Here is a 21,264-nt window from a genome sequence, read left to right as displayed (position 1 = left end):
GAGATAAAAAAGTCAATGGCACGAGTGGGATTCGAACCCACAATCTTCGGCTTGATACGCCGCTGCTCTACCACTTGAGCTATCGTGACCTCGATCCACTCGGACACCAAATTCCCATCTCAACCGCACCTTTTGAATTTTCCCTCCTTTTTGCCATTTTTCAAGGAAGAATTCGAAAGGTTGGGTTGAGATGGGAATTTGGTGTCCTAGTGGGTCGAGGTCATGATAGCTCAAGTGGTAGAGCAGCGGCGTATCAAGCCGAAGATCATGGGTTCGAATCCCGCTCGTGCCATTGACTTTTTTATCTCCACCAAAAACCTTAATTAATTGTAATTTATACTTAATTATTACTGGCATTAAAAAAATGTCACTATTTTAGATCTTTAGAAAAAAAAAAATATGGGGTTACCATTTACATTTTTTTCTATAACCCTTTGTTTTTGAGAAAAGTATTCACATTGAAGTAGAAGGAACTTTTTTTTTTACGAGGGTTCGCAACAGCAGAGGTCATATCAAACCTCAGGGTGCCAATGTTTTTGAAAAAAAGCACATTTGTAAGTATGTTGGGTTCAAATGTAGGGTCGCTGGATTCGAACCCACGACCTTCAGCTTACAGTGATGAGTGCCGTGTCAACGCCTAAACCGTTGCGGCCACCGACACCCCCGTAGAAGCAACTTTATAAATCAAAATGTATATACAATATTAAAATTATAGCATGAACTATATTTGATAGGATAACCTGTAGGAGAGTACATGCTACCTACAGAACCTCTCTGGTCAATTCTCCCTTTGGTGTTCCTCGAGGGAGCATCTTAAGTCCATTACTTTCCAACATACACAGCTGACTTCTTTCAAAACTAACACACTCACACCTTTGGTTATGATAAAACTGTATCCTAGCAGTTTGATCCCGCCAAGACCAACTCCTTAATTTAGTTGTTCCATGAAGGGAGAATAAAAAATAAATGGAAACAAAATCTCAATATATGCCCCTTTACTCGCCGTCCTGTTTATCTGAATCAAATTCCTCTTCTTGCAGCAAATAGGGTTAACTACTTAGGTCTATACGTACATAAAAGATATGGAGTCCACTTACACGACTAAAAATGACAGAATTGCACTACAATTGTACATGCAGACTAAATTAAAAAACTGTTAGACATAGTTCCAAACTTATTATTTACAACAAAAAAATACTTTATACAGCTCTTCTAGCTACTATTTGGACTTAGGGACTGGAACTATAATACTTCCAGTCAAAAATCGTCTGCACAATCTCTTTATTCCAACCCAACCACCAACTCCATGCCATTTTTACTTACCCACCTTTCCAATCACCTTAGTAGGTTGAGGTATGAAAATATATGATGAAGATGATCATTTGATGATGATTTAAAGAGAAAAGATGAGCCGTAGTAGATTCTGGCTAAAACTAAACCAGCAACTAAAGAAAAAACCAAAAGTGCCAAACAAAGAAAACAGTCAAGACCCAAAAATAAAACATCATCAGATTCAAGTGACAGCAAAGACGTTTTCCGATAAAAAGAAGAAAAAAGAAAGAGTCTGATGTTGAGAAAATGAACAGATTAGTTGAACATATATTAACGTGGGCTGTTCCTACAAAATCATTAGAAATAGTTTTCAAGTTCTGATTAACGAGATATAGTCCTTGAAAGCTTGATGAATGAACTAACCTTTTTCTTTCAAATTCGCCCTATCCTTGATTTTTTTTTTTTTTTTAACATATATATATACAATTATAATATTAAGGCTGATATCAGATTGCCTTACTGAAAATCAAGTCAAAATAGCTTGTGAGTTTACAGAATTCCATTCGTTTTTAGGTAATTTAGGTTAGAGTGGTGACATTTGAGTATTGGTCTTAATATGACAATAATACAATTAATTAAGGAATTAATTAAAAAAGTCAATGGCACGAGCAGGATTCGAACCCACGATCTTCGGCTTGATCCTCCGCTGCTCTACCACCTGAGCTATCGTGGCCTCGATCCACTCGGACGCCAAATTCCCATCTCAACCCAACCTTTCGAATTCTTCCTTGAAAAATGGCAAAAAGGAGGGAAATTTCAAAAGGTGCGGTTGAGATGGGAAGTTGGTGTCCAAGTGGATCAAGGTCACGATAGCTCATGTGATAGAGCAGCAGCATATCAAGCCGAAGATCGTGGGTTCGAATCCCGCTCGTGCCATTGACTTTTTTATCTCAACTAAAAACCTTAATTAATTGTAGTATATTAATTGGTCAAGCGGACCACGAAATTAGTGAATTTATGACAATAATATTGATTAAATCCGTTATATTTACTGGTCTATTGACCAAATTACTTCTTCCATTTATTTAATCTTTTTATGCATGGGTATTGGTTGAAATGAAAAATTTAGTGCCATGAGCAGGATTCGAACCCACGACCTTCGGCTCAATACGCCGCTGCTCTACCACATGAGCTATCGTGAAGTGGTTAGAGCAGCGTTGTATTTAGCCAAAGGTCGTGGGTTCGAATCCCGCTCGTGACACTAACTTTTTCAACTTAACCAATACATAAAAAGATTAATTAAGTGAATGAAGTTATTTGGACAATAGACCACTAAATATAATGGATTTAATAAGTAAAACGGAAGTATAACTTCACTAACAGCTCCCTGTGGCCACTTCAAATGTCACTGAGAATTGACTCCTCCTGATTACACGACATTTGAAAAATGGCAAAAAGCAGGGAAAATTCAAAAGGTTGTAGGTTGAGATTGGTGTTCGAGTGGATCGAAGTCACGATAGCTCAAGTGATAGAGCAGCGTATTCAGCCGAAGGTCGTGGGTTCGAATCGCGCTCGTGACTCTAACTTTTTCCTTTCAACCAAAAACATTACATAAAAAGATTAAATAATATTTATGTTGATCTTGTTTTGTCGAGGCAAAACTTTTTTTAAAAATATTATTGTTATATTCCCTTTCATTTTTATTATTTTTAATATCACATTATTTTGGATCAAATTTCAATTGGGCTAAGGAATAGTTAAATAATTATTTAATTTAATGTTAATATTATTATTAATTTTATTACATTAACTTCCACAATTAGAGTACTTTTATAAAATAATAACCCCCAAAAATATGCATCGACAGATTATTACTTGTTTTGTTGTTATAAGTTTCATACTGAATTGTAGTAAAATCTGTTTTGGCTGACAGCATTCAACTTTATAGATGAAATTCCAAATTGAAATACAGTCAACCCTATTATAACGCGATTAAATGGTTGTAAGCTATAATAAACTCAGAAGTAGTAAAAAGTGAAAGTAATTCCTTTCATAAGGAGGTTTTAATGTCCAACTACCCATTGGGTGTCACAAACGAGTGCCAAACCGCTTTACAATTCTTTCCCTTTATTATTCAAAATAAAATAAAAAATCCATGCCAGGATTTGAACCCAGGGTCTCTAGCGTGACAAATACAAGTCAGACACCCTAACCACTCTGCTACTGCACTCCGTTTCAGAGGATTATGAAATAAAATCGTACATATACATAAGGCAAGATGCAATAGGGGCAAGTAAGGTTCGTTGTTGCACTGCAACCTAGATCTGTTGTGGAACCCCTATGATTATGTCTATACCGTACTTTTGCCACAAAACTAAGCACTTTTTTCAGTGTCTCTTGATGGTTCTCGTGGTGTGAGAATTGCCTTACTGAAGTGACTGTTACGTATTAGGTCCAACTATACAGGTGGGTATTTTGAAGTTGCTGTTTATTTAAATGTGTTGGATTTGTGCCATGTTCAGTGAGAATTCAGTACAAGGTGGCTGTATACAAGCTAGTGCCTCATATTCACAAAGGATATGTGTGAGTGCCTCCGGTTTCTCTTGACAGAGTTGGCATGTGTCTGTCTCTGTTTTATCCATCTTTTTTATGTAGTTGTTAAGTGGTATATAATTTTACTGAAATCCTGATTGCTGGGAGAGTGGCGTATCTTCACTATCCTTTTTCAGACATTATGAATCGCTTATCTTGCCTCAGATTTTTGTCATTTGTCCAGTGCTTGATTGTTTTCTTTCTCAAGCCATTTTTCCAGCACCAACTTTAGCATACTCTTTGGTGCACCTAGTTAGTCCACTTCTGTGCCTAGTTGATCAGTTTGTTTGTTTCCTTCTATAACTTTATGTCTTGAAACCTCAATTGTGTTTTCCTAGAGCCATTAGGCAATTTAAACATTCCCAGACAAGTTTGGAGCTAATAGCATATTTTTTACTGCCTTTATAGCTGCCTGACTGTCTGAAAATAGATCAAATTTCATTTTCTTCTTTATCAACTTGTGTGCATGGAGTTGGATTGCATGGATGTCAACTTGGAAAATAGTCAGAACCTCTCCAAGGGGTTTTGCTAGGGTTTCGGCCCATTTACCTCTTTACCTACTACCTGTTCCATCTTAGATCCATATGAGGGCTTTCTGAAACTGGGTTCCCTTTCTTCCAAAGATCTGTTTTTTATGACCACCAGGAAGAGTCAAAGTTTTTTGTTTTGTTTTTGTGGCCTCGTTGTTATACATTAGCCAACGAACCGATTTCGAGGGCCGTGCATCCACCAGAAGCCAGACGCCACCAACCTGGCCGCAGCGAACGAACAGGGAATGACAGGGCTCTTCTCTCATATTCTCAATCTTAAAGGCCTAATTTTAAATCCATTTCGAGGGACCGTTTTGGAGATGTGGATAAAAACCTTACATCGAGATATGTGGAAAAGTCCACATCTCCCAATCCCCCGGAGCCAAACTTGCTCAGGGAGCCCTACCAACCCCACCCACCCACCGCAGACAAGCCAGCCGCGCCCAGCCCCCGACGGACACAGCCCTCCCTAGTTAAGACAAGGGACTCATTTCAAATTTTCATGTTACACTTATAAACAAAATCTAGGAGATGTCCATATATTACACTGTTGTTTAAGGCTAAAAGAGACTTATAGTTTATGGGTTTGGCCACTTCCTTCATACCGTATAACCTATCCAAAAAATAGTTCCTCTCAGTTAAGTACCCTGGACATATCATGATCTTATGTTCTAAGTCCTCAGGGATTTTGCAGAATTTACATTGATCGTTCTGCTTTTGATTTATTTTATGAAGGTAAATTCCACAAATTCCATGATTAGACCTAAGCCTATTTATAATTGTGATATCCCTCTTGGAAAATGGAACATTTTGAAACCAAGGCTTTTTGGACAACTGAGGTTTTATAGAAGAGTAGAATTTTCCGGTTTGTATACTTTCACTATACTTCTGCCACTTTATCCAATTTTGGGTCTTAATTGCACTTTTTGCATCTTGCAAAGGGAGGGTGATAGGAGATACTAAGAGTCAAAGTTAAGTTTTCTTTTTTTATAGATGTAGGTTTTACCGTCTCAAGCCATTTTTCCAGCTCCAACTTTACACTCCTGTGTGCCTGGTTGTGGTTCATGTGAGAGGGTTGCCCTATTTTGCTAGTTGGTCAGACTTTGTTTTCTTCTATACTTTATTGCTTTTACCCTAAGAGCAACAGGAGGGAGTGAGGTGCCTTGTGCTCCCTGACGAATCATGGCAATGAGAGGACTGGTTCCTAGGGGCTCGATGATGGGAACGGAGAAAAAGGTTCTACAGAACTCGAGATGAAGGGGAAAATAGACCTTTCATATAAAACAAAGATGAGGAGGCGTTTCTCATCTAGAGGAAATAAACAAAAACAAAGCAAGGCAGAGAGGAGGCTAGAGATAAAGCAATATTGACTAGGAATAAGGGGTAATTATTATAGGTATGGTACTTACACATGGGAGAGGTGTTCATGAGGGCGATGGAGAAGGCTTCTCCATCCTTGCCCAGTAGGAAGCCCTTTTTATAAATGCCCTAGCAAAAACAGGGTACCTCCTACTCTGGTCTTTCAATTCCCTTCCTTGCCTTCTCACACCTTTTCCAAGAGAGGATCTGTCATCCCGACATCACCACAAAGGGAAAATTGTAGCTCAAAGGAAAATTTTTTATTTGTTTGGTGATGGCGCTTTTGAAAAAAGCACCTTCCGTTTGCTCAGTTTAGAAGTTGAAATTTTTTATTTGGAGGATAAACTGCTCTGGTTGTCCATCAATTGTTCATGGCCAAATTCAAGCTTTTCAAACCCCACTTTCAACACAAGATGCAGAGCAGCTGGATAGTGTTGGAGCAGCGAGTTCCTCAAATGGTGCCTTAGAAGAATTTATTGAATTGTGATTTTTTCCTAAAACACAATGTGAACGACCTACCTTTCAAAAGATTTATGACTAGAGATTTAAAGGGACTTAACAATATTAAGTAAGGTTTTTAGTTGAGATAAAAAAGTCAATGTCACGAGCGGGATTCGAACCCACGACCTTCGGCTAGATACGCCGCTACTCTACAACTTGAGTTATCGTGACCTCGATCCACTCAGACACTAACTTCCCATCTCAACCCCACCTTTTGAATTTTCCTTCCTTTTTGCCATTTTTAATTGGTCAAGCGGACCACGAAAACTAATGAATATTATTAGGGGAGAAATAATCCTAGTGAAAACACATCAACCCACTGTTACCAAGTCCAAAAGCCAGATTATCCCAAGAATGTGCATTTGGTTGGAAGAGTTTACAGTTTTATTAGCTTCTTCTGCCCAAAACTGTAAATTCTGCACACTGAGTTATTAGAAGTCAGCAATTGAACAAAAACCTCTAGCATTGACTAATCACAAGGGGATTTTTTGTCACTAATGTGATAAAAGAGGGCTATTGCAATTTTTGTCCGGGTTATAAGAGTGCCAAATAGGAGGGTTGACTGTATATTCAATTATTCCAGCTTATAAATCATAAACATCTATCAATATTTATAAAACAAACCAACCATCTGAGCATTTAAGAAAGTTGATATGAGTGTTTGAGTTTTTAACTCCCCCAAACAATTCAGGAAAGATTTAGCAAAAATCCGCTGTAAATTATTTGAAAATTTGAATTTCAGTATGCTAATGAGTTTAATTTCTTTTAATTTAAAAGGATTATGTTATAAAATAAAAAAAAATTATTAAAAATCTGCTGTAACTTAGTGAATAGTGTGGGTGTTTGTGTGTATGGCCTGACCGGATTCATGCACATGTGTGTCACATTGGGTGTGTGTAGTTATGAAGTTAAAAATCCAATGCATTCTATTATTTCATGACATTCTCATTTCATCTGGACTCGTGAATTATGCCACATTGTCTAGTCTAGTTACACGTGTTTTATCGCTTGTAGTCGCCTGATGAACTATTTTAACATGCATCGGGCTGGAGGGTATGTGTCAAGTGTGAGAATTTTCAAAATTAAACGATTTTAAAATTTTATAATTTTTTCCTTTTTATTGTTTGACCTCATAATGTGTATTGTAAGTTGTCACTTGAACCTTGAATCTTAAATCACATAATTTAATCTTAAATCCATATCAAATTATGTGATTTAAATTTCATCAGATGTCCTTAGACTTTAGTTTCATTTCTCTTGATATGACACAAATTTTCTCTTCATCGGTCTTAGGTTCGTTGCCGAGTTAATCATTCTTTCTCTCTAAAGTTTTTTTCTAACCTTTTAGTGTATTTCTAGTGTAATTTTCTAATATTTTAGTCTCTTCCCTTGTTGTAAAAGAAATAACAAAATAAATAAATCAAGATTTACAATCAGCAGTTTCCAGGTGAAATGGAATCAACATGGCTTCTTTATTACAAAAATAAACTAAATAAACATAGAAATAGTAATAAAAAGACAACTTGAAACAATGGACTTTGGATAAAGTAGAGTAAAGAAAGAAATTAAAAAAACACAAGATATTCGACAAAGGATTACGATATGAAAAGAAACTTTGCTTGACAGTTATAGCAGCATAGGAAAAATTAAAAGCGTTTTGTATTTTTCCTGTTTGTTCCTTTGTCATCTCAGTATGAGAAAATTTCCAGTTTTTAATTTGTCTTATGAAATTTTTTAGTAGTAATTGCAACATTCCATTAATATTTACAACCTACATTATCAATTAGTTTCTAATTTTTCTTGTTCTATAATAGACATCCATTGAACCATTGAAAATTCGGCCAATCAACCAATCGGAGGAACGAAGTAAAGACAACGCGAGCGCCGTTGAAAGATCTGACAATCCAGAGCATATAATGGATCTTCTTGACTTAGAACTTGAACTGAGTAATATCCAACAGGGTATCAACCAAATGGATAGAATAACGCCTTCAGACCCTTTTGGACCAGCTGCGACAAATAAAGTTTCAACGGATCCTTTCGGAGATTCATTTAATCCACTGTCCAACAAAGCCAAACTTCCACCACCACCGGACACAGGAAAGAAAACAAAGTCGAACGAAAAGCACTGGTTTGATCAAGAAACAGAAGCGTTATTTGAAGAAACTGAATTGCCGACTAGTTTAGCTTCAATCCAGTCGAATGCACCGACAAGTTTTCCTTTAACAACAATATCTGGATCTCCCTTACCTTCAGAAGCAGTAAGTTGATTTTTATAAAAAAAACAAAAATTGTAGTTTTAATATGAATCGTAGGGATCAGAATCTTAAGTTGTCTTGGTGTGATGGTAAATTTCCACCCCTGTGGACTTAACAAGGTCCCTCCACTTTAAATGTTTCTCGGTTGAAAGGCTTGTTCATTCATCCTGAACCTCTCATCTTCATTATATTTTTTTTTTTATTGGATTTTGAATTTCTTCTACCATTATCTGTGGCAGTCACAAAATTGATGGAGAACCTGCACTGGGTCCGTCTACTCGTGGGTTTTTGATGTTACTCCTCCTTCAGTGAGGGACTATCTCAAAGCCGAAATGCATTTGAGTAACGTTCAAAACACATGGTTTAGACCAGTGTTGGTTCAACATATCAAAAAAATTGTTATCTTAGCTTTAAATATAAATAAATGTTATAAAAGTGAATTTTAAACTTTTAGGTTTGATAATATTGATATTAGTTCATATATACAAAAAGAAGATGAACAATGTGATAAAAATTAGGATTCATATCATACGAATAAACGCATACTAATTATGTCACCCATCTAACACATAATCATCAACAAACATGACATTATTACATGATGTAAAGGTGCTCAAAGACGGAGGAATAACAAACTTAATTCACATTTATTTTCATACCACTAAAAACACTTCAAAATAAATAATTTAAATGTTTAAGGGAAGACATTAAACCAAGCAAAAAAAAAAAAATGAAGAACTTTATCTAAATAAAACTAACACCAATAAAGTGCACCAATAAGCCCCTGCCACAATAGACAGATGGTATTTAACGACTTTCTTTTCCTCTATGACCTAGATGGAACTCCAATGATTATGACTATACCATGAAAAGTGTTTTTTTTGCCAACAAAACTACGCTCTTACCTTGTCTCAGTAGTTCTCATGGTGTGAGAATTGCCTAACATGGCTTTTGAACTGGCTTCAGGTTATTGGGTCTGTCTACACTCGTGACATTTGTAATTTTAGTCAAACGTGTTGTGGCTTTCCATCATACTCAGTGAGGAGTCAATATAAAGTATACAGCTAGTGCCTCACATTCACAAAGGTGTTGATGTCTCTGGTTTCTCTTGATATTCAGAATATTTGTCTCTGCTTTATCCATCTTTTTATGTGGTAGTTAAAGAAGTCTTAAACTTTCCTTACATCCTGCCTGCTGGGAGAGGGGAGTACCTTCGCCTTCTTTTTTGAGAGATTTATAAATCTCTAAGTTTACCTCATAAATGCTTTTATCCAGTTTAGTGATAGTTTTGATATTTAGTGATCATTTTTCCTGCTCCAAATTAAGCTCTCTGTGCCCCTGTTTGGGCTAGTTAATCAGCCTGTTTCCTTCTATACCTTCATGTCCCTGTGATTCAAGGTAACCTTGTGTTGTCCTAGGATTATTAAGACAATTTAGGCATAACCAGACTAGTTTGTAACTAAAAGCATACGTAGTGCGTTAGCTGCCTGACTGTCTGAAAGGAGATCTGTGCACCTTCCATTTTTTCTTTATCCACTCATGGAGTTGGATTGCATGGATGTAAGCTTGGAAAATAGTCAGAACCTCTACAAGGGGTTTCGCTAGGGGTTTCAACCCTTTTACTCCTGCACCTATTACCTGTTCAATCTTAGATCAATCAGCGTACCTTTATAAGGGCTTCCTGAAACTGGGTTGCTTTTCATCCAAAGATCTGTTTTCTGTGACCACTAAGAAGAGTCAAAGATAAGTTTTTACTTCTTTTATAGCTATGGGTTTCACCTTCTCAAGCCATTTTTCCAGCTCCAACTTTAGCACTCCTGTGTGCCTGGTTGTGATTCAGGCCCTGTGGGTGAGAGGGCCACCCCTTCTTAGCTTAGCTTATTGGTCTTCTTAGCTAATTTGTCTGTCTGTTTCCTTCGTACCTTAATGCCCTGGAACTTTAGGTTAACCTTTTGTTTTCATAGGACTGTTAAGCAATTTAGGCATTCCCAGACTAGTTTGGAGCTAAAAGCACACTTATTAAGTGCCGATGGATCCGTGCAACTTTTTGTTTTCTTCTTAATCGATTCCTGTTCAGATTTCATGGACGCCAGCTTGGATTATAATTGGACTGAAGTTCTAACATACTGAAACGATGGGCAGACCCAAATGATCGGAAACAACCTAACTACATGTTCATGCGGGGAATAATTTTCAGATCCCTTTATTTCCAAATGGTCGATTGCTTAATGAGAAACATTTTATGTAGAAATTGATCTAAAATAGATTTTCCTGTAATATACCATATGATAGACTAACACATATCTGTACATAATACTAACAAGGGTGTGCGTGCATGTGTGTATGTAAGTGTACACAGATGTGCATGTAAGCTGAATTGTAAAACTATTTTTGAAAACTGTTTTGGAGGAATACTTTAGTAGTAAGTATTTAGAACCTGGAATGTTTCTGTTGCATTTACTGTAATTATTATTATTATTTTATTTATTTATTTACTTTTTGTATGACAAACAGATAAATTTTCAACAAGTAAACATATTATATATTTATACCATTTTGGCACAAAGTGATTATTTTTTTCTTTTGTTTTGTGCACAAATTGAAAGGACTTAATTGCGCATTGGGTGGTGATTCTTGTTTGAAACAAGAATATGCACCCCAGAAAGAAAAATTACAATATTACTTTTATGCATTTATGATCAATCATAGTAACATTAAAACTGGTGTAATGGTTTATTTTGTATTTTTTAGGCTGCAGATGATGCCATGTTGAAAAAACTCGACCTCTCACCGTCACGTGATCAATTTGATGTGTTCACTGACCTAGATCCTCTTGGAACAGGACGAAGCAAACCGTACATCGACAAGAAGGATTTTTTTCAAGATCTTAAAAATCCGCCAAAGAAAGTGCTTAAAGATCTAGTCACGGAGGTGCCTGTTGAAAATAAGAAAACCCTTTTTCATGGTAATTTTGAATGTGATACACCTTCGGCTCAACAGAGTAGCAAATCTGAGGAAGGAAATGTTTCCAAAACGTCTGCTCCGGCTCAGTTGTTTTCTGATCCGTTTCAAGACGATCCTTTCGATAAGGATCCATTTTCCGAAGTGGATTTTTCCAAATCTATTTTCACCCCTTCAAGCAGCAGTGATCCTTTTGAAAAGTTTGCCGATTTCGCTTCGTTCCCTAATCAAATCGAGAATATCTATGCAACTGTTGAAACTGTGAAACAGTCCACTTTCTCGGGTGAACTTTCGAAATCGACTCCGTTAAAAGTTTCGCTCCCTCCGGAAAAGTTAGGTTCAAATGAATATGCTTCTGTCAGCCCGATACAGTCTAGGAAAGCTAGAGGGTACCAAAAAACAAACACAATAGGTTGTGTGATTTCAAAACCTCCTAGTCCAAAACAAAAAACTCGCTATAAAATGCTATCTCAAACGTCAGATGTTTATGGCGAGAGGAACTCCCCGATAATGGAAGGTGTAACAATCAAATCGAGAAACACTTATTTTACCACCCCTGAAAAACAGTACAATGACAGTTCGGCGCCTGAACCTCCTCCTAGATCTGCTCTCAATTGTTTAAGCATGAAGCCTCCTCCTCTGCCTCCTAAACGGATTCCTTGTGCCATCTCTTCAAGGCCTCCACCCCGGCCTCCTCATTCTGATTACGACTATATAGAAAATTATCAGACTACTCATTTTACCAATATTAACAGCCCTCCTTTACCGGCGCCAGCGAGGAAACCAAAAATTATCGGAAAACCGAGTACAGATACTGAATACTATTTACAGCCTTTTCCCCTCCTTCCACCGCCGAAGAAAAAGAGTGCTGCGAAGAACGTTTCTGCAACGAGTGAGATTTACGCTTCTACTAAACTGATTTCGAGTTCGACAGCTGCTGCTGTCACCAGTCCTCCCACTTTTACAACTACAACCGTGACCAGCACGGAAACGGTACCTTCTTCTTCGGCAGCTTCTGCTAATAAATCTTTAGATATTACTCTCAGTCAATTAACAAAAACAGGGTTTAGCGATCTTGCGGCTACCTTAAACATGTCTCCCACATCGCTTTCTAAAATGACATTACAGGAATTGACAAAATGTTTAGCCAAGCTTTCTAATAATGATAATCAAAATAAAGATTTAAATTCACAAGCTGTTTTAAACAGCGAGTGTTATTCTGTGGATGAAGGGGCTCCCTTTAAAGCTGAATTTGAAGCGCATTTTACTTCAAACGAATTTCCTAAGAAGGAAGAAGAATCTCTTTTTGATAAATATGCAGTTTTTAGAGAGCTCCTTGAAGAGGAGAAAAAGCAGTGTGAAGAAGTTAATGAGGAAACACAAGTTGGCGACAAGGTTGAGACAAATCAGTTCGATGAAGTAGACGAGAGAAAAACGGGTGAGCCGACTAAGGTTGAAAATGTTGAACCACCGTCAGAAGACAGATATGCAGCTCTCAGAGATATTTGTCTTGACGAAACGATTGAAAAATGTGATGATAAATATGAAGATCTGAGTGATAAGGATGATAGTATTATTGAGCCGTCAAGGCTGGAAGAAGACACCGATCTTCTACCTCAGTCACGTCCTCATAGTGAGAGTACAGAATCTCCGACAGTCACTACAAAAGAACACCAATCAATTATGGAAGCAACAATAATGGAAGAAGATATAAGCGCCCTGGAAGTCGATGAGGAAGATGTACCAGAAGAGTCTATTGATGAAACTCTCAAAGAACAACTCGAACCTGATAGCGTAGTCGATAATTCTGTAAATAGAGCAACAATTAATAAAGTAAATGATAATATCCAGTATTCTCATCCTGAAGGTGTCGCCGAGGCCAAAGGCAGTACAGAAATAAATTCTTCATGGGCAAAATTTGACAGTAACAACATGCCGCTTGAAAGTGCATCAAGTATACACAGTGAAGGGCATATATCGCCCTGGTCTACAGAGAGCAAAGATAACGATTTATCGCCGGCTTGCAGAGATAAGCGTAAACACCGAAAAGTAAGAAGGCATAAACAAAACCAATGGCAAGAGGACGAAGAATCGGAAGAAGGGTGGGATGGCCGAGTGGAACACAGCTCATGGAGTCCATCATGGAGAGAAAACGGGTGGAGTGATGGTGACTCGTTGTACAATGAAACACACGGTTACATCGAGCACGATTATCCAAGTCCAAGAAGAGGGCGAAGAAGACGCATGTCTCCTTGGAATTCTCGTGAGCAGTCCCCGTGGGAAGAAGACGACAGAGACTTGAGCGAAGATCAATGGGAAGGTTCTAGATGGCAAGATGATGTATGCCAAAGGCCAAAACATAGGGGTCAATCATGGGAAGATGAAAGGAGAAGGCATTACGAAGAACCAAGGAAACCGAGAAACGTCAAAATGTGGTCAAATGAGCCTCACGCTTGGGAAGACGATGAAAGGTATCAAAAACGTAATTACATAGACAGAAGAAGAAGAAAATGGGATGAAGATGTACATAATAGGAATAGAAATTGGAGAGAAAGAGACTGGGCTGAAGCTGGAATGAAAATGAGCAATAGATACTGTAAAGAAAGGAGTCACGATTCGCACTGGGATAGTGAATACGGGGAGCATGATGATGAAAGCTCGCATTGGAACCAAAGGCCAAGAAGCTGTGATAGGGGTAGAAGACAATTTTCAGGTCATCATTCGTCTGATAGCGATTTTCCAGATAGGAGATACATGAGGTCTCGAGAGGGCCATTGCTCTGACTTAGATTATAGGCGAAAGGCACAAACATTGCAACGTCAAAAGCAACGACGAAAGCACAGTCAAAATTCACCGTTCGAAGATGATTTTTCATCGCAATTCAGCTTTTCTAAGGAGAGCCCTGGTGGGCCAGATGCTTTTGACCCAGAAATTAAAACATCGCCCGTGCCATTTGAGACTCATAAAAAGCCAGGATTCACCGACTCTTCCAGAGTAAAAGATTTTTCACAATATCCGTCTCATTCAAATATCCATAGTCAACCCGAGTACCGCGATAGTTCTGGAAACAAAATTTCTCGCTCTTATCAACAGTCACCGTTTGAAGACGACTTTACAAGCCCAGATAATAGAAGATGTAGTGGTCGCAGCGCATCCAGTGATTTAAGCGATCCTCGAGGTAGTGATGAGATTTTCCCTGGACATCCCGAATTGCCGAAACCTTCAAGATCTGACGTCGCTAAACGCCCTAAAAGTGCAAATCAAGCAGAATCTCTAACCCGAAACACAAAAAGTTTTAAATCCGTTCCCCCCCAACTTGATTCGCACAAAGTCCCACATCAAACCAAGACCGTCACTCATCCTGAATGCGAGATGTCTGATGTTAACATTGCTCAATGCATGACTGATAAAAAAGGAAACAATTCTGATTGTAAAGGTCGAATTTCAAACTTAAAACGTTCTGATTCAAGTTCCAGTCTGAGAAAATCAGAATCGGTGAATATTTTCGCTAGAAATAACGATCCTTTCGATGATGATTTTTTCTGCGAAGAAAATACCACTCTTCATCGCAATAAAGATAAATTATCCAAAACATTAGGGCATGAATCTAAATGGGCGGATTCTTTTAACGCTTTTAGTTTTGACGAAGAAACAAAATGATCCTACCTTGGAAATTACGTTTAAATAAGTATATAATTGGGAAAACGAGTATGACCTGACAATTGAATAGTACGGATAGTAAGATAAGGATTATTAAAAAAAAGTTTGTCGATTAAAATTGAAAATAAATCAAGAGATTATATAACAAAGTACCAGAAGATCTGTATATTAAGTGTGATTAGGCATGTTTTAACACTTGTACATCGCGTGAATAGCAAAGTTTATACACAATCATTTATAAGGCCCATTTGTACGGCTTTTTATATGCAATTTATAAATGGTTTATACTTATTTATTCTTCGGTATTAAATGTATATAAATACATAATAATAATAATAATATATGCATTAATTATCTCTAAATTGGAAAAGATAAAAGAGATTCCTAGTGTACATAATGTGTAATTATAACAAACCTACTAGAAATATTTTAGTAACATTTATAAAAAAAATAATAATAATCATTTATATGCAAATAAAATTGTTATTTAATGACTGACTTAGTCTAAATAGACTAAAAACCACCACTATATTCGCATATAGTGTCATTAATTAATTGAGTTGTATATTTAAAATATGTAAACGCATTGAACCAATATCTCATTGGAAAAATCTTTGTCTATAGCGGTGTTTCTCAAACTGCAGGGCACAATTAAAATTGCAAAATGAAAATCAGAATTTAAAACGTCCACGATGAATTTTTCAAGACGATATGTAAATTGTTCATTCGTGAAAAGTTAAATTCTTTCGATGGAATATTTCATTTATTCTAAGGGAAAAAATTTTCTATTGTATAACTTGAATGGTTCTGGTTTCTAAACGAAATCTTTGTCATTCTTAACCCCCCCCCCCATTTTTAATATTTGGAATATCTATGTCAAATTGTGTAGTTTTTTGCATTAGACGTTTAGAAATAACTGTACTACTAAAGAAAAAATGTGTTTTTTTTTTTTTTTTATCAACCGATGAATAGAGCGGCATTTAGTTTCAATTCGGTCTTCGTCAGTTCTTACTTCCGCTTAAAAAGTTCGAATCGACAAGTCCGAGCCTTTTTCTAGCATTGTTGAGAATTTAATGGAACATTCAGACTGATTAACAAGTCAAAAACTATTTTTTTCTTGGCTTTCATCTTGTATTTCATAGTTTATTTCTTCGGAATCTTTTAAACCTTAAATATGTGTTGTAATTATTTTGCATACTTTGAATAATTGACATACTCTTTCCAATAAATAATAAAAACCAGGAAGTACGTAATAAAAAGGCACACAGTCATTTTTAACAATCTAATCTGTAAATCTAGTAACATAAGTTTTTTTTTTTTTTCCATATACATATTATTAGATATTACAAATATGATCACAAATCATTTTTTTCACACAGTCACAGCAATAACACTAAGGCCACCACTACATCCAATACTGGCACTCGGTGTGAGGAATTTAAGGGCAAGAAGGTCTCGAGGATATCAGGTTCTCAGGATGGGAATGGGTGTAGAGAGGGCTTGAGCACTAGGGTTAGAATGGATCAATAGGTTGGAGGGAAACTTTTGGAATTTGGAATGGATCAGCTTGTTTACAGAAGGACTTTTGAGGTCATTGTAAGGTTGGTGATGTAGTGAAGAATGCATTGGATGTTTGGATGGCTTGGCAGAACAATGTATGTCCAATATGTTTGCAATAAAGATTTAAGGTTAGTTTACTGTTGACAGTCACAATGTATTTCAGTCCTAGAAGTCTTCGTAGCTGTCCAAGTCTTGTTGTGTGGGGATTCGACGTCTGTTGTCTAGGTATAGTCCTATGTATCTGACTTGATTAGAAGTCTATTTCTTTGTGTCCCCACTTTTAGCACCAGTCTTCGATAAGCTCGAGGTGTTCATGGATGTTTAGAGGTCACTTGGATAGAATTCGGGTTGGTAAACAAAATTTTATCCGTACAGCCGCACATGTTGCATTCTAGAGCATAACAACAGCTAGGTCATTTTAGCCCAAGCAGTTTTTAAACCTAGACACACACTCTTAGATAAATTCTTTATTTACATTCCATTCACTCAGGGTGGTGGAGTAATTGATACTCCATAGCTTTTTACACCGATCATAACTAACCTAATGGTCAATGGGGTACTGAATATTCTGCCATTAATTAAATGAACTCAGAATAAAAATTGCTTTTTAAAAAATATTTTTTTATTGAAGTAACAACTGTTCAGACGTGGGGCTTACAGCAGAGAATGATTAACGGTTACAACAATAAGCGCATAGCGTGGGAAGGGTTTTTTAGATTAGTTATCAAAAGAAATATTGACAGCAGTGTCGGATTACAGGATCTTTCCCTCCTCAGGATGAAAGTTGTCCTCAGCGTTCAACCGGTTTCTTCGGGTTCAATTTCGATGTTGTGAGATGTTTGCTTATCTCTTCTGCTTGGAGCTTAGTCAGCTCTGATGATAACTGCTGTTTTTCTAACATTCTCTATTCTTAAACAATAGATAACATATTACAAAGAGTGTCATTACTAGTAATATTACATACATAATTTTATAATGGTTAACTAGCAGTTGAACTAATTCTTCCAATGGGTCTACATTAATATTGGATTTATGGATTGTTTTAAAACTCACAATTAGATGTTTACATACAACGGATATATACTTTTTCATAATTGATTCAAAATATGTATATGGTTTAACAAAGTTGTTTAGTGTTTCATTTTTGTTTAATAATATTAGTGCTTTTCTTGTAGATGTACAATATTCGTATTACTATGAGTCTTAATTGTTAATTGTTATTATAAGATAAATATTGATTAATGACATTAACATACTTAATAAATGATTTTGGTTGAGGTATGATGTAAAATTCACAATTTTTTTGCATCATTTTCCTCTGATATTCCATTTATACATGGATAATTTAATCTAGACTTTTTTTACAATAATAATTATCTTTAGTAGTGTACGGTCTCCTGCAAGTAACCTCTCGTGTTTCACAATAAGAGAAGGATGGACAATCGTGATGATTGTTTACCTTCATAATCAATTGGGTACGATAGGAAAATATAGGGAATGTAAGGGTAATCGGATAAAATAAGAAATGAAGTCACTATGAATGGAGCAATGTACTCTCCCTATTTGCCATAAAATCTCTGGATCCTTTGATATTAATGATACATGAGTTTTTGATGTTAATTCCCTAATTTCTTTATGTGTTATTATACTGGAATGGATTACGTTTGTTTTACAAAATTCCAAGCTATCAGCTATGTCGTTTATTTTGTTATATAATAATGATAGTGATGTAAATAGGATTGTATATTTCTGGGTAAGTTCTATTGTATTCGTTGTGTTTTCGAAATATTTAAGATGGTTATGTAATTTTACATTATTTTCTTGAACAATTCTTATCTCTTTAATGAATTCTTTAATTAAACGTTTATTTAATGATAGTTGCTTTTCTACGTTGTGTTCTAAAGTATATTCATTTGTTTGAACTTTCATTAATATTTCATCATATTTTTCTTTGCCGTTATGGTCCATATTTCCAGTTAGCCAAGGGATTACAGTCCATAAACCATTAATTAAATCTCTTTTGATTCTAAAATTGTTATTTCTGGTGTTCAGGTGAATACGGCCTAGTTTGTTCTGTGTGTCTTCTAGGTATGATTTGAGTTTTTATACTTGATAGGTTTCTATAATTTTGGGGGTTTTGTTCAGTAAGATCCGAATGTTGTCTAATTCGCCTTGATAGATGACATAGTGCAGTAATATTGGCAGTGCATTCGTACCCGATCAATCAGGTAGATCAACAAAGACAGACAAACAAAACCCAAAATATTAACAACAGACACATTTTTAACAATTGTCTCTTAACATTATCTTTATCAAAATTATTAATATCATTTGGTTTATATTCAAAAATTTCATATATTTCCATGGGCATGGGACTAATGGTCATTAGCTCGTTGGAATAGACAATACATCTACATTTCTTATTTTTATTTTAACCAAACCTTCGTTAATCCTATATTTTCCATTGTCGAAGGGTTTTATTATCGTGATTTTTGTGTTCGGCATTGACCTAACAGGCAGCTCGACTATGTTAGTCCCTTGTTTAAGCTTAATTTTTCTTGGTTCAGTTTGAAACAAATTTTTTTTTACCTTTTTCATATTCTAATACATTTTTATCAAAATTAACATTGGCATTAACACAACTTAAAGTTTCATGTCCAAATAAAATATCGTATTTATCCGAAAAATTGAATAGGTATATATTTTTTTTTTTATTATTAGTATAAAATATTTCCTCGAGATCAAATAGAACATATTCAGTTCCTTTAATTTCTCTAGCCGGAGTCTTTACAATGACTCTTCTCTTTATATAGTTATCAAAGGGGATTAATGTAATTTTTAAGTGAACCCGAATCAATAAAGCCGTCTTCTGTGTGAATTATCAACAAAATGGGGAAGTGATTTATTAGTTGATTTTAATTCAAATCCTTCCTTTGGGTTGTTGCCCAAGCCTAAAAAAAATGATCAAATTTTTTTGTGATGCTATTAACCGATTTTGATAATTGTTCTATTTGCTTTTGTAATTGTAAGTTTTCAGGATTTTCATTATAATGCATTACTCAGTAATATCTACTTTTTGAAATTTATGAAAACTGTATTTTGTGAGTCTACATTTTGAAACTTTTTTTTTTATTAATTTTTTTTTTTAATTGGGCTTTTGATGAGGTTGGAATTGCTGGTATTGTTTAGACGATGAATAACGATTGGGAATGAGAAGGTCTGAAGTATTCGTGCGTCGCATCTATTGGTACATTTCAGTTATTTTCTAAAGTCCAGTACATTAGGCAAAACGAACTTACGATTGGGAATGTCGAATTTATTTTGAGATCTAGGGGGATATTGCAGTTTCAGGATGGCATGTGGAACTTATATAGTTTGGTATTTTCTTTTGTGAGGGGGTTTGTAATTTGGTATTTTATAGTTAGTGTGTATCGTAGTTGGTTGTCTGTCTGTTTTATTTATTATGTTTAGGCTAGGGTTCAACTTTGTCAAGTCAATACTACAGTTATTAACTTACTTCTAGCTGTGTCTAAATTTTCAGGTTGTAAAACCCACCAAGTGTTGGGTGAATTCCATGTATCGATGTTCTAACATGTGTGGCATCAAGTTGGTCAGTTAAGATTCTGTAAAAACTGATCTTGATGCCAACTATCCTATACCTTATGATCACTATCGTTTATTGTCTAGTCGATTTAAAAATTAGTTGGGGGTGTTCTTAGTTGTTTGACTTCATAACTGTTATTTCTGCTGTTAGAACAGGAATTGTTCTTTTGCCAGCAAAATTCTTGTTTAGTGTTTTTATTAGATCAGTGATATGGGTAGCATTGTTGTTCAAGAGTACTGCTTCTGCAGGGCCATCTAACGGCACATTCCAGCTCTGAATAGAAGCCAGTGATTCAAATCTTTTTCGAGAATTCGCACAATATGCGGTATAAATTTCCTGTATTGTGCCAATCAAATTGGGCAATTTGTACATCGCACCATCATAACATGGATGGTTATGGTATTAGGATATCAGTAGGCAAACATTTCGATAGTTCATTATCAACTATGTTTAATGTGGAGGACAAAATATTTGATCTATTATTATGTGAAAAGGAATCACTTACTGAAGGTTGATCAACAGGTTAGGAGTCTTCTTCCTATGAAGATGATGGGGATGGTGCAGATCTTTTGTAGTAAGGTGATTTTGTCCAGCTGTTGTTGGGGTGTATGACCATGAGTTGCTCTGAAGTCCTCTATTGTTGAACCCAGTGAATTAAGAGTAAAAACTCAAATTGCTTCTCCCCAGGATTAATCACTCAAGTTAAAGACAATTGGTCTTTTCAAAAGAACTTTCGCCGGACCCTGTTCGGGTGCCAATTAAATACTCGGAATAAAAATTACTTTTTAAAAAAGAATTTTTTATTAAAACTACAACTGTTGACGGGGCTTACAGCAGAAAATGATTAAAGATTAAAATAATAAAGGGAAGGGGTTTTTAGATTAGTTATCAAAAGACATATTGCCAGCAGTGTCGGATTGCAGGTTCCTTTCTTGTAACTGTTGACCCTCTCACACTTTGCATTTAC

General features: G+C 36.0%; 1 protein-coding gene across 3 annotated transcripts in view; it reads left to right on the top strand.

Moving 5' to 3' along the window:
* Positions 1 to 21,264, top strand: part of LOC106663298 (protein disabled) — a 47,802-nt gene extending 26,538 nt beyond the window's left edge. For 2 of the 3 annotated variants that reach the window (XM_014388010.2, XM_024227390.1), the window contains 2 exons: positions 8,069 to 8,515; positions 11,264 to 21,264. In XM_014388010.2, coding sequence (XP_014243496.1) covers positions 8,069 to 8,515; positions 11,264 to 15,133 — 4,317 coding nt within the window. In that variant the 3' untranslated portion in view covers positions 15,134 to 21,264. The remainder of the gene's footprint in view (positions 1 to 8,068; positions 8,516 to 11,263) is intronic. The other variant, XM_014388011.2, reaches the window with a different exon arrangement.

This window comes from Cimex lectularius, unplaced genomic scaffold, assembly GCF_000648675.2.
Source record: "Cimex lectularius strain Harlan isolate CLEC.00 unplaced genomic scaffold, Clec_2.1 scaffold195, whole genome shotgun sequence".
Taxonomy (NCBI): Eukaryota; Metazoa; Arthropoda; class Insecta; order Hemiptera; family Cimicidae; genus Cimex; species Cimex lectularius.
Note: the sequence above shows the minus strand (reverse complement) of the source record. Positions and strands in the feature narration are given on the sequence as shown.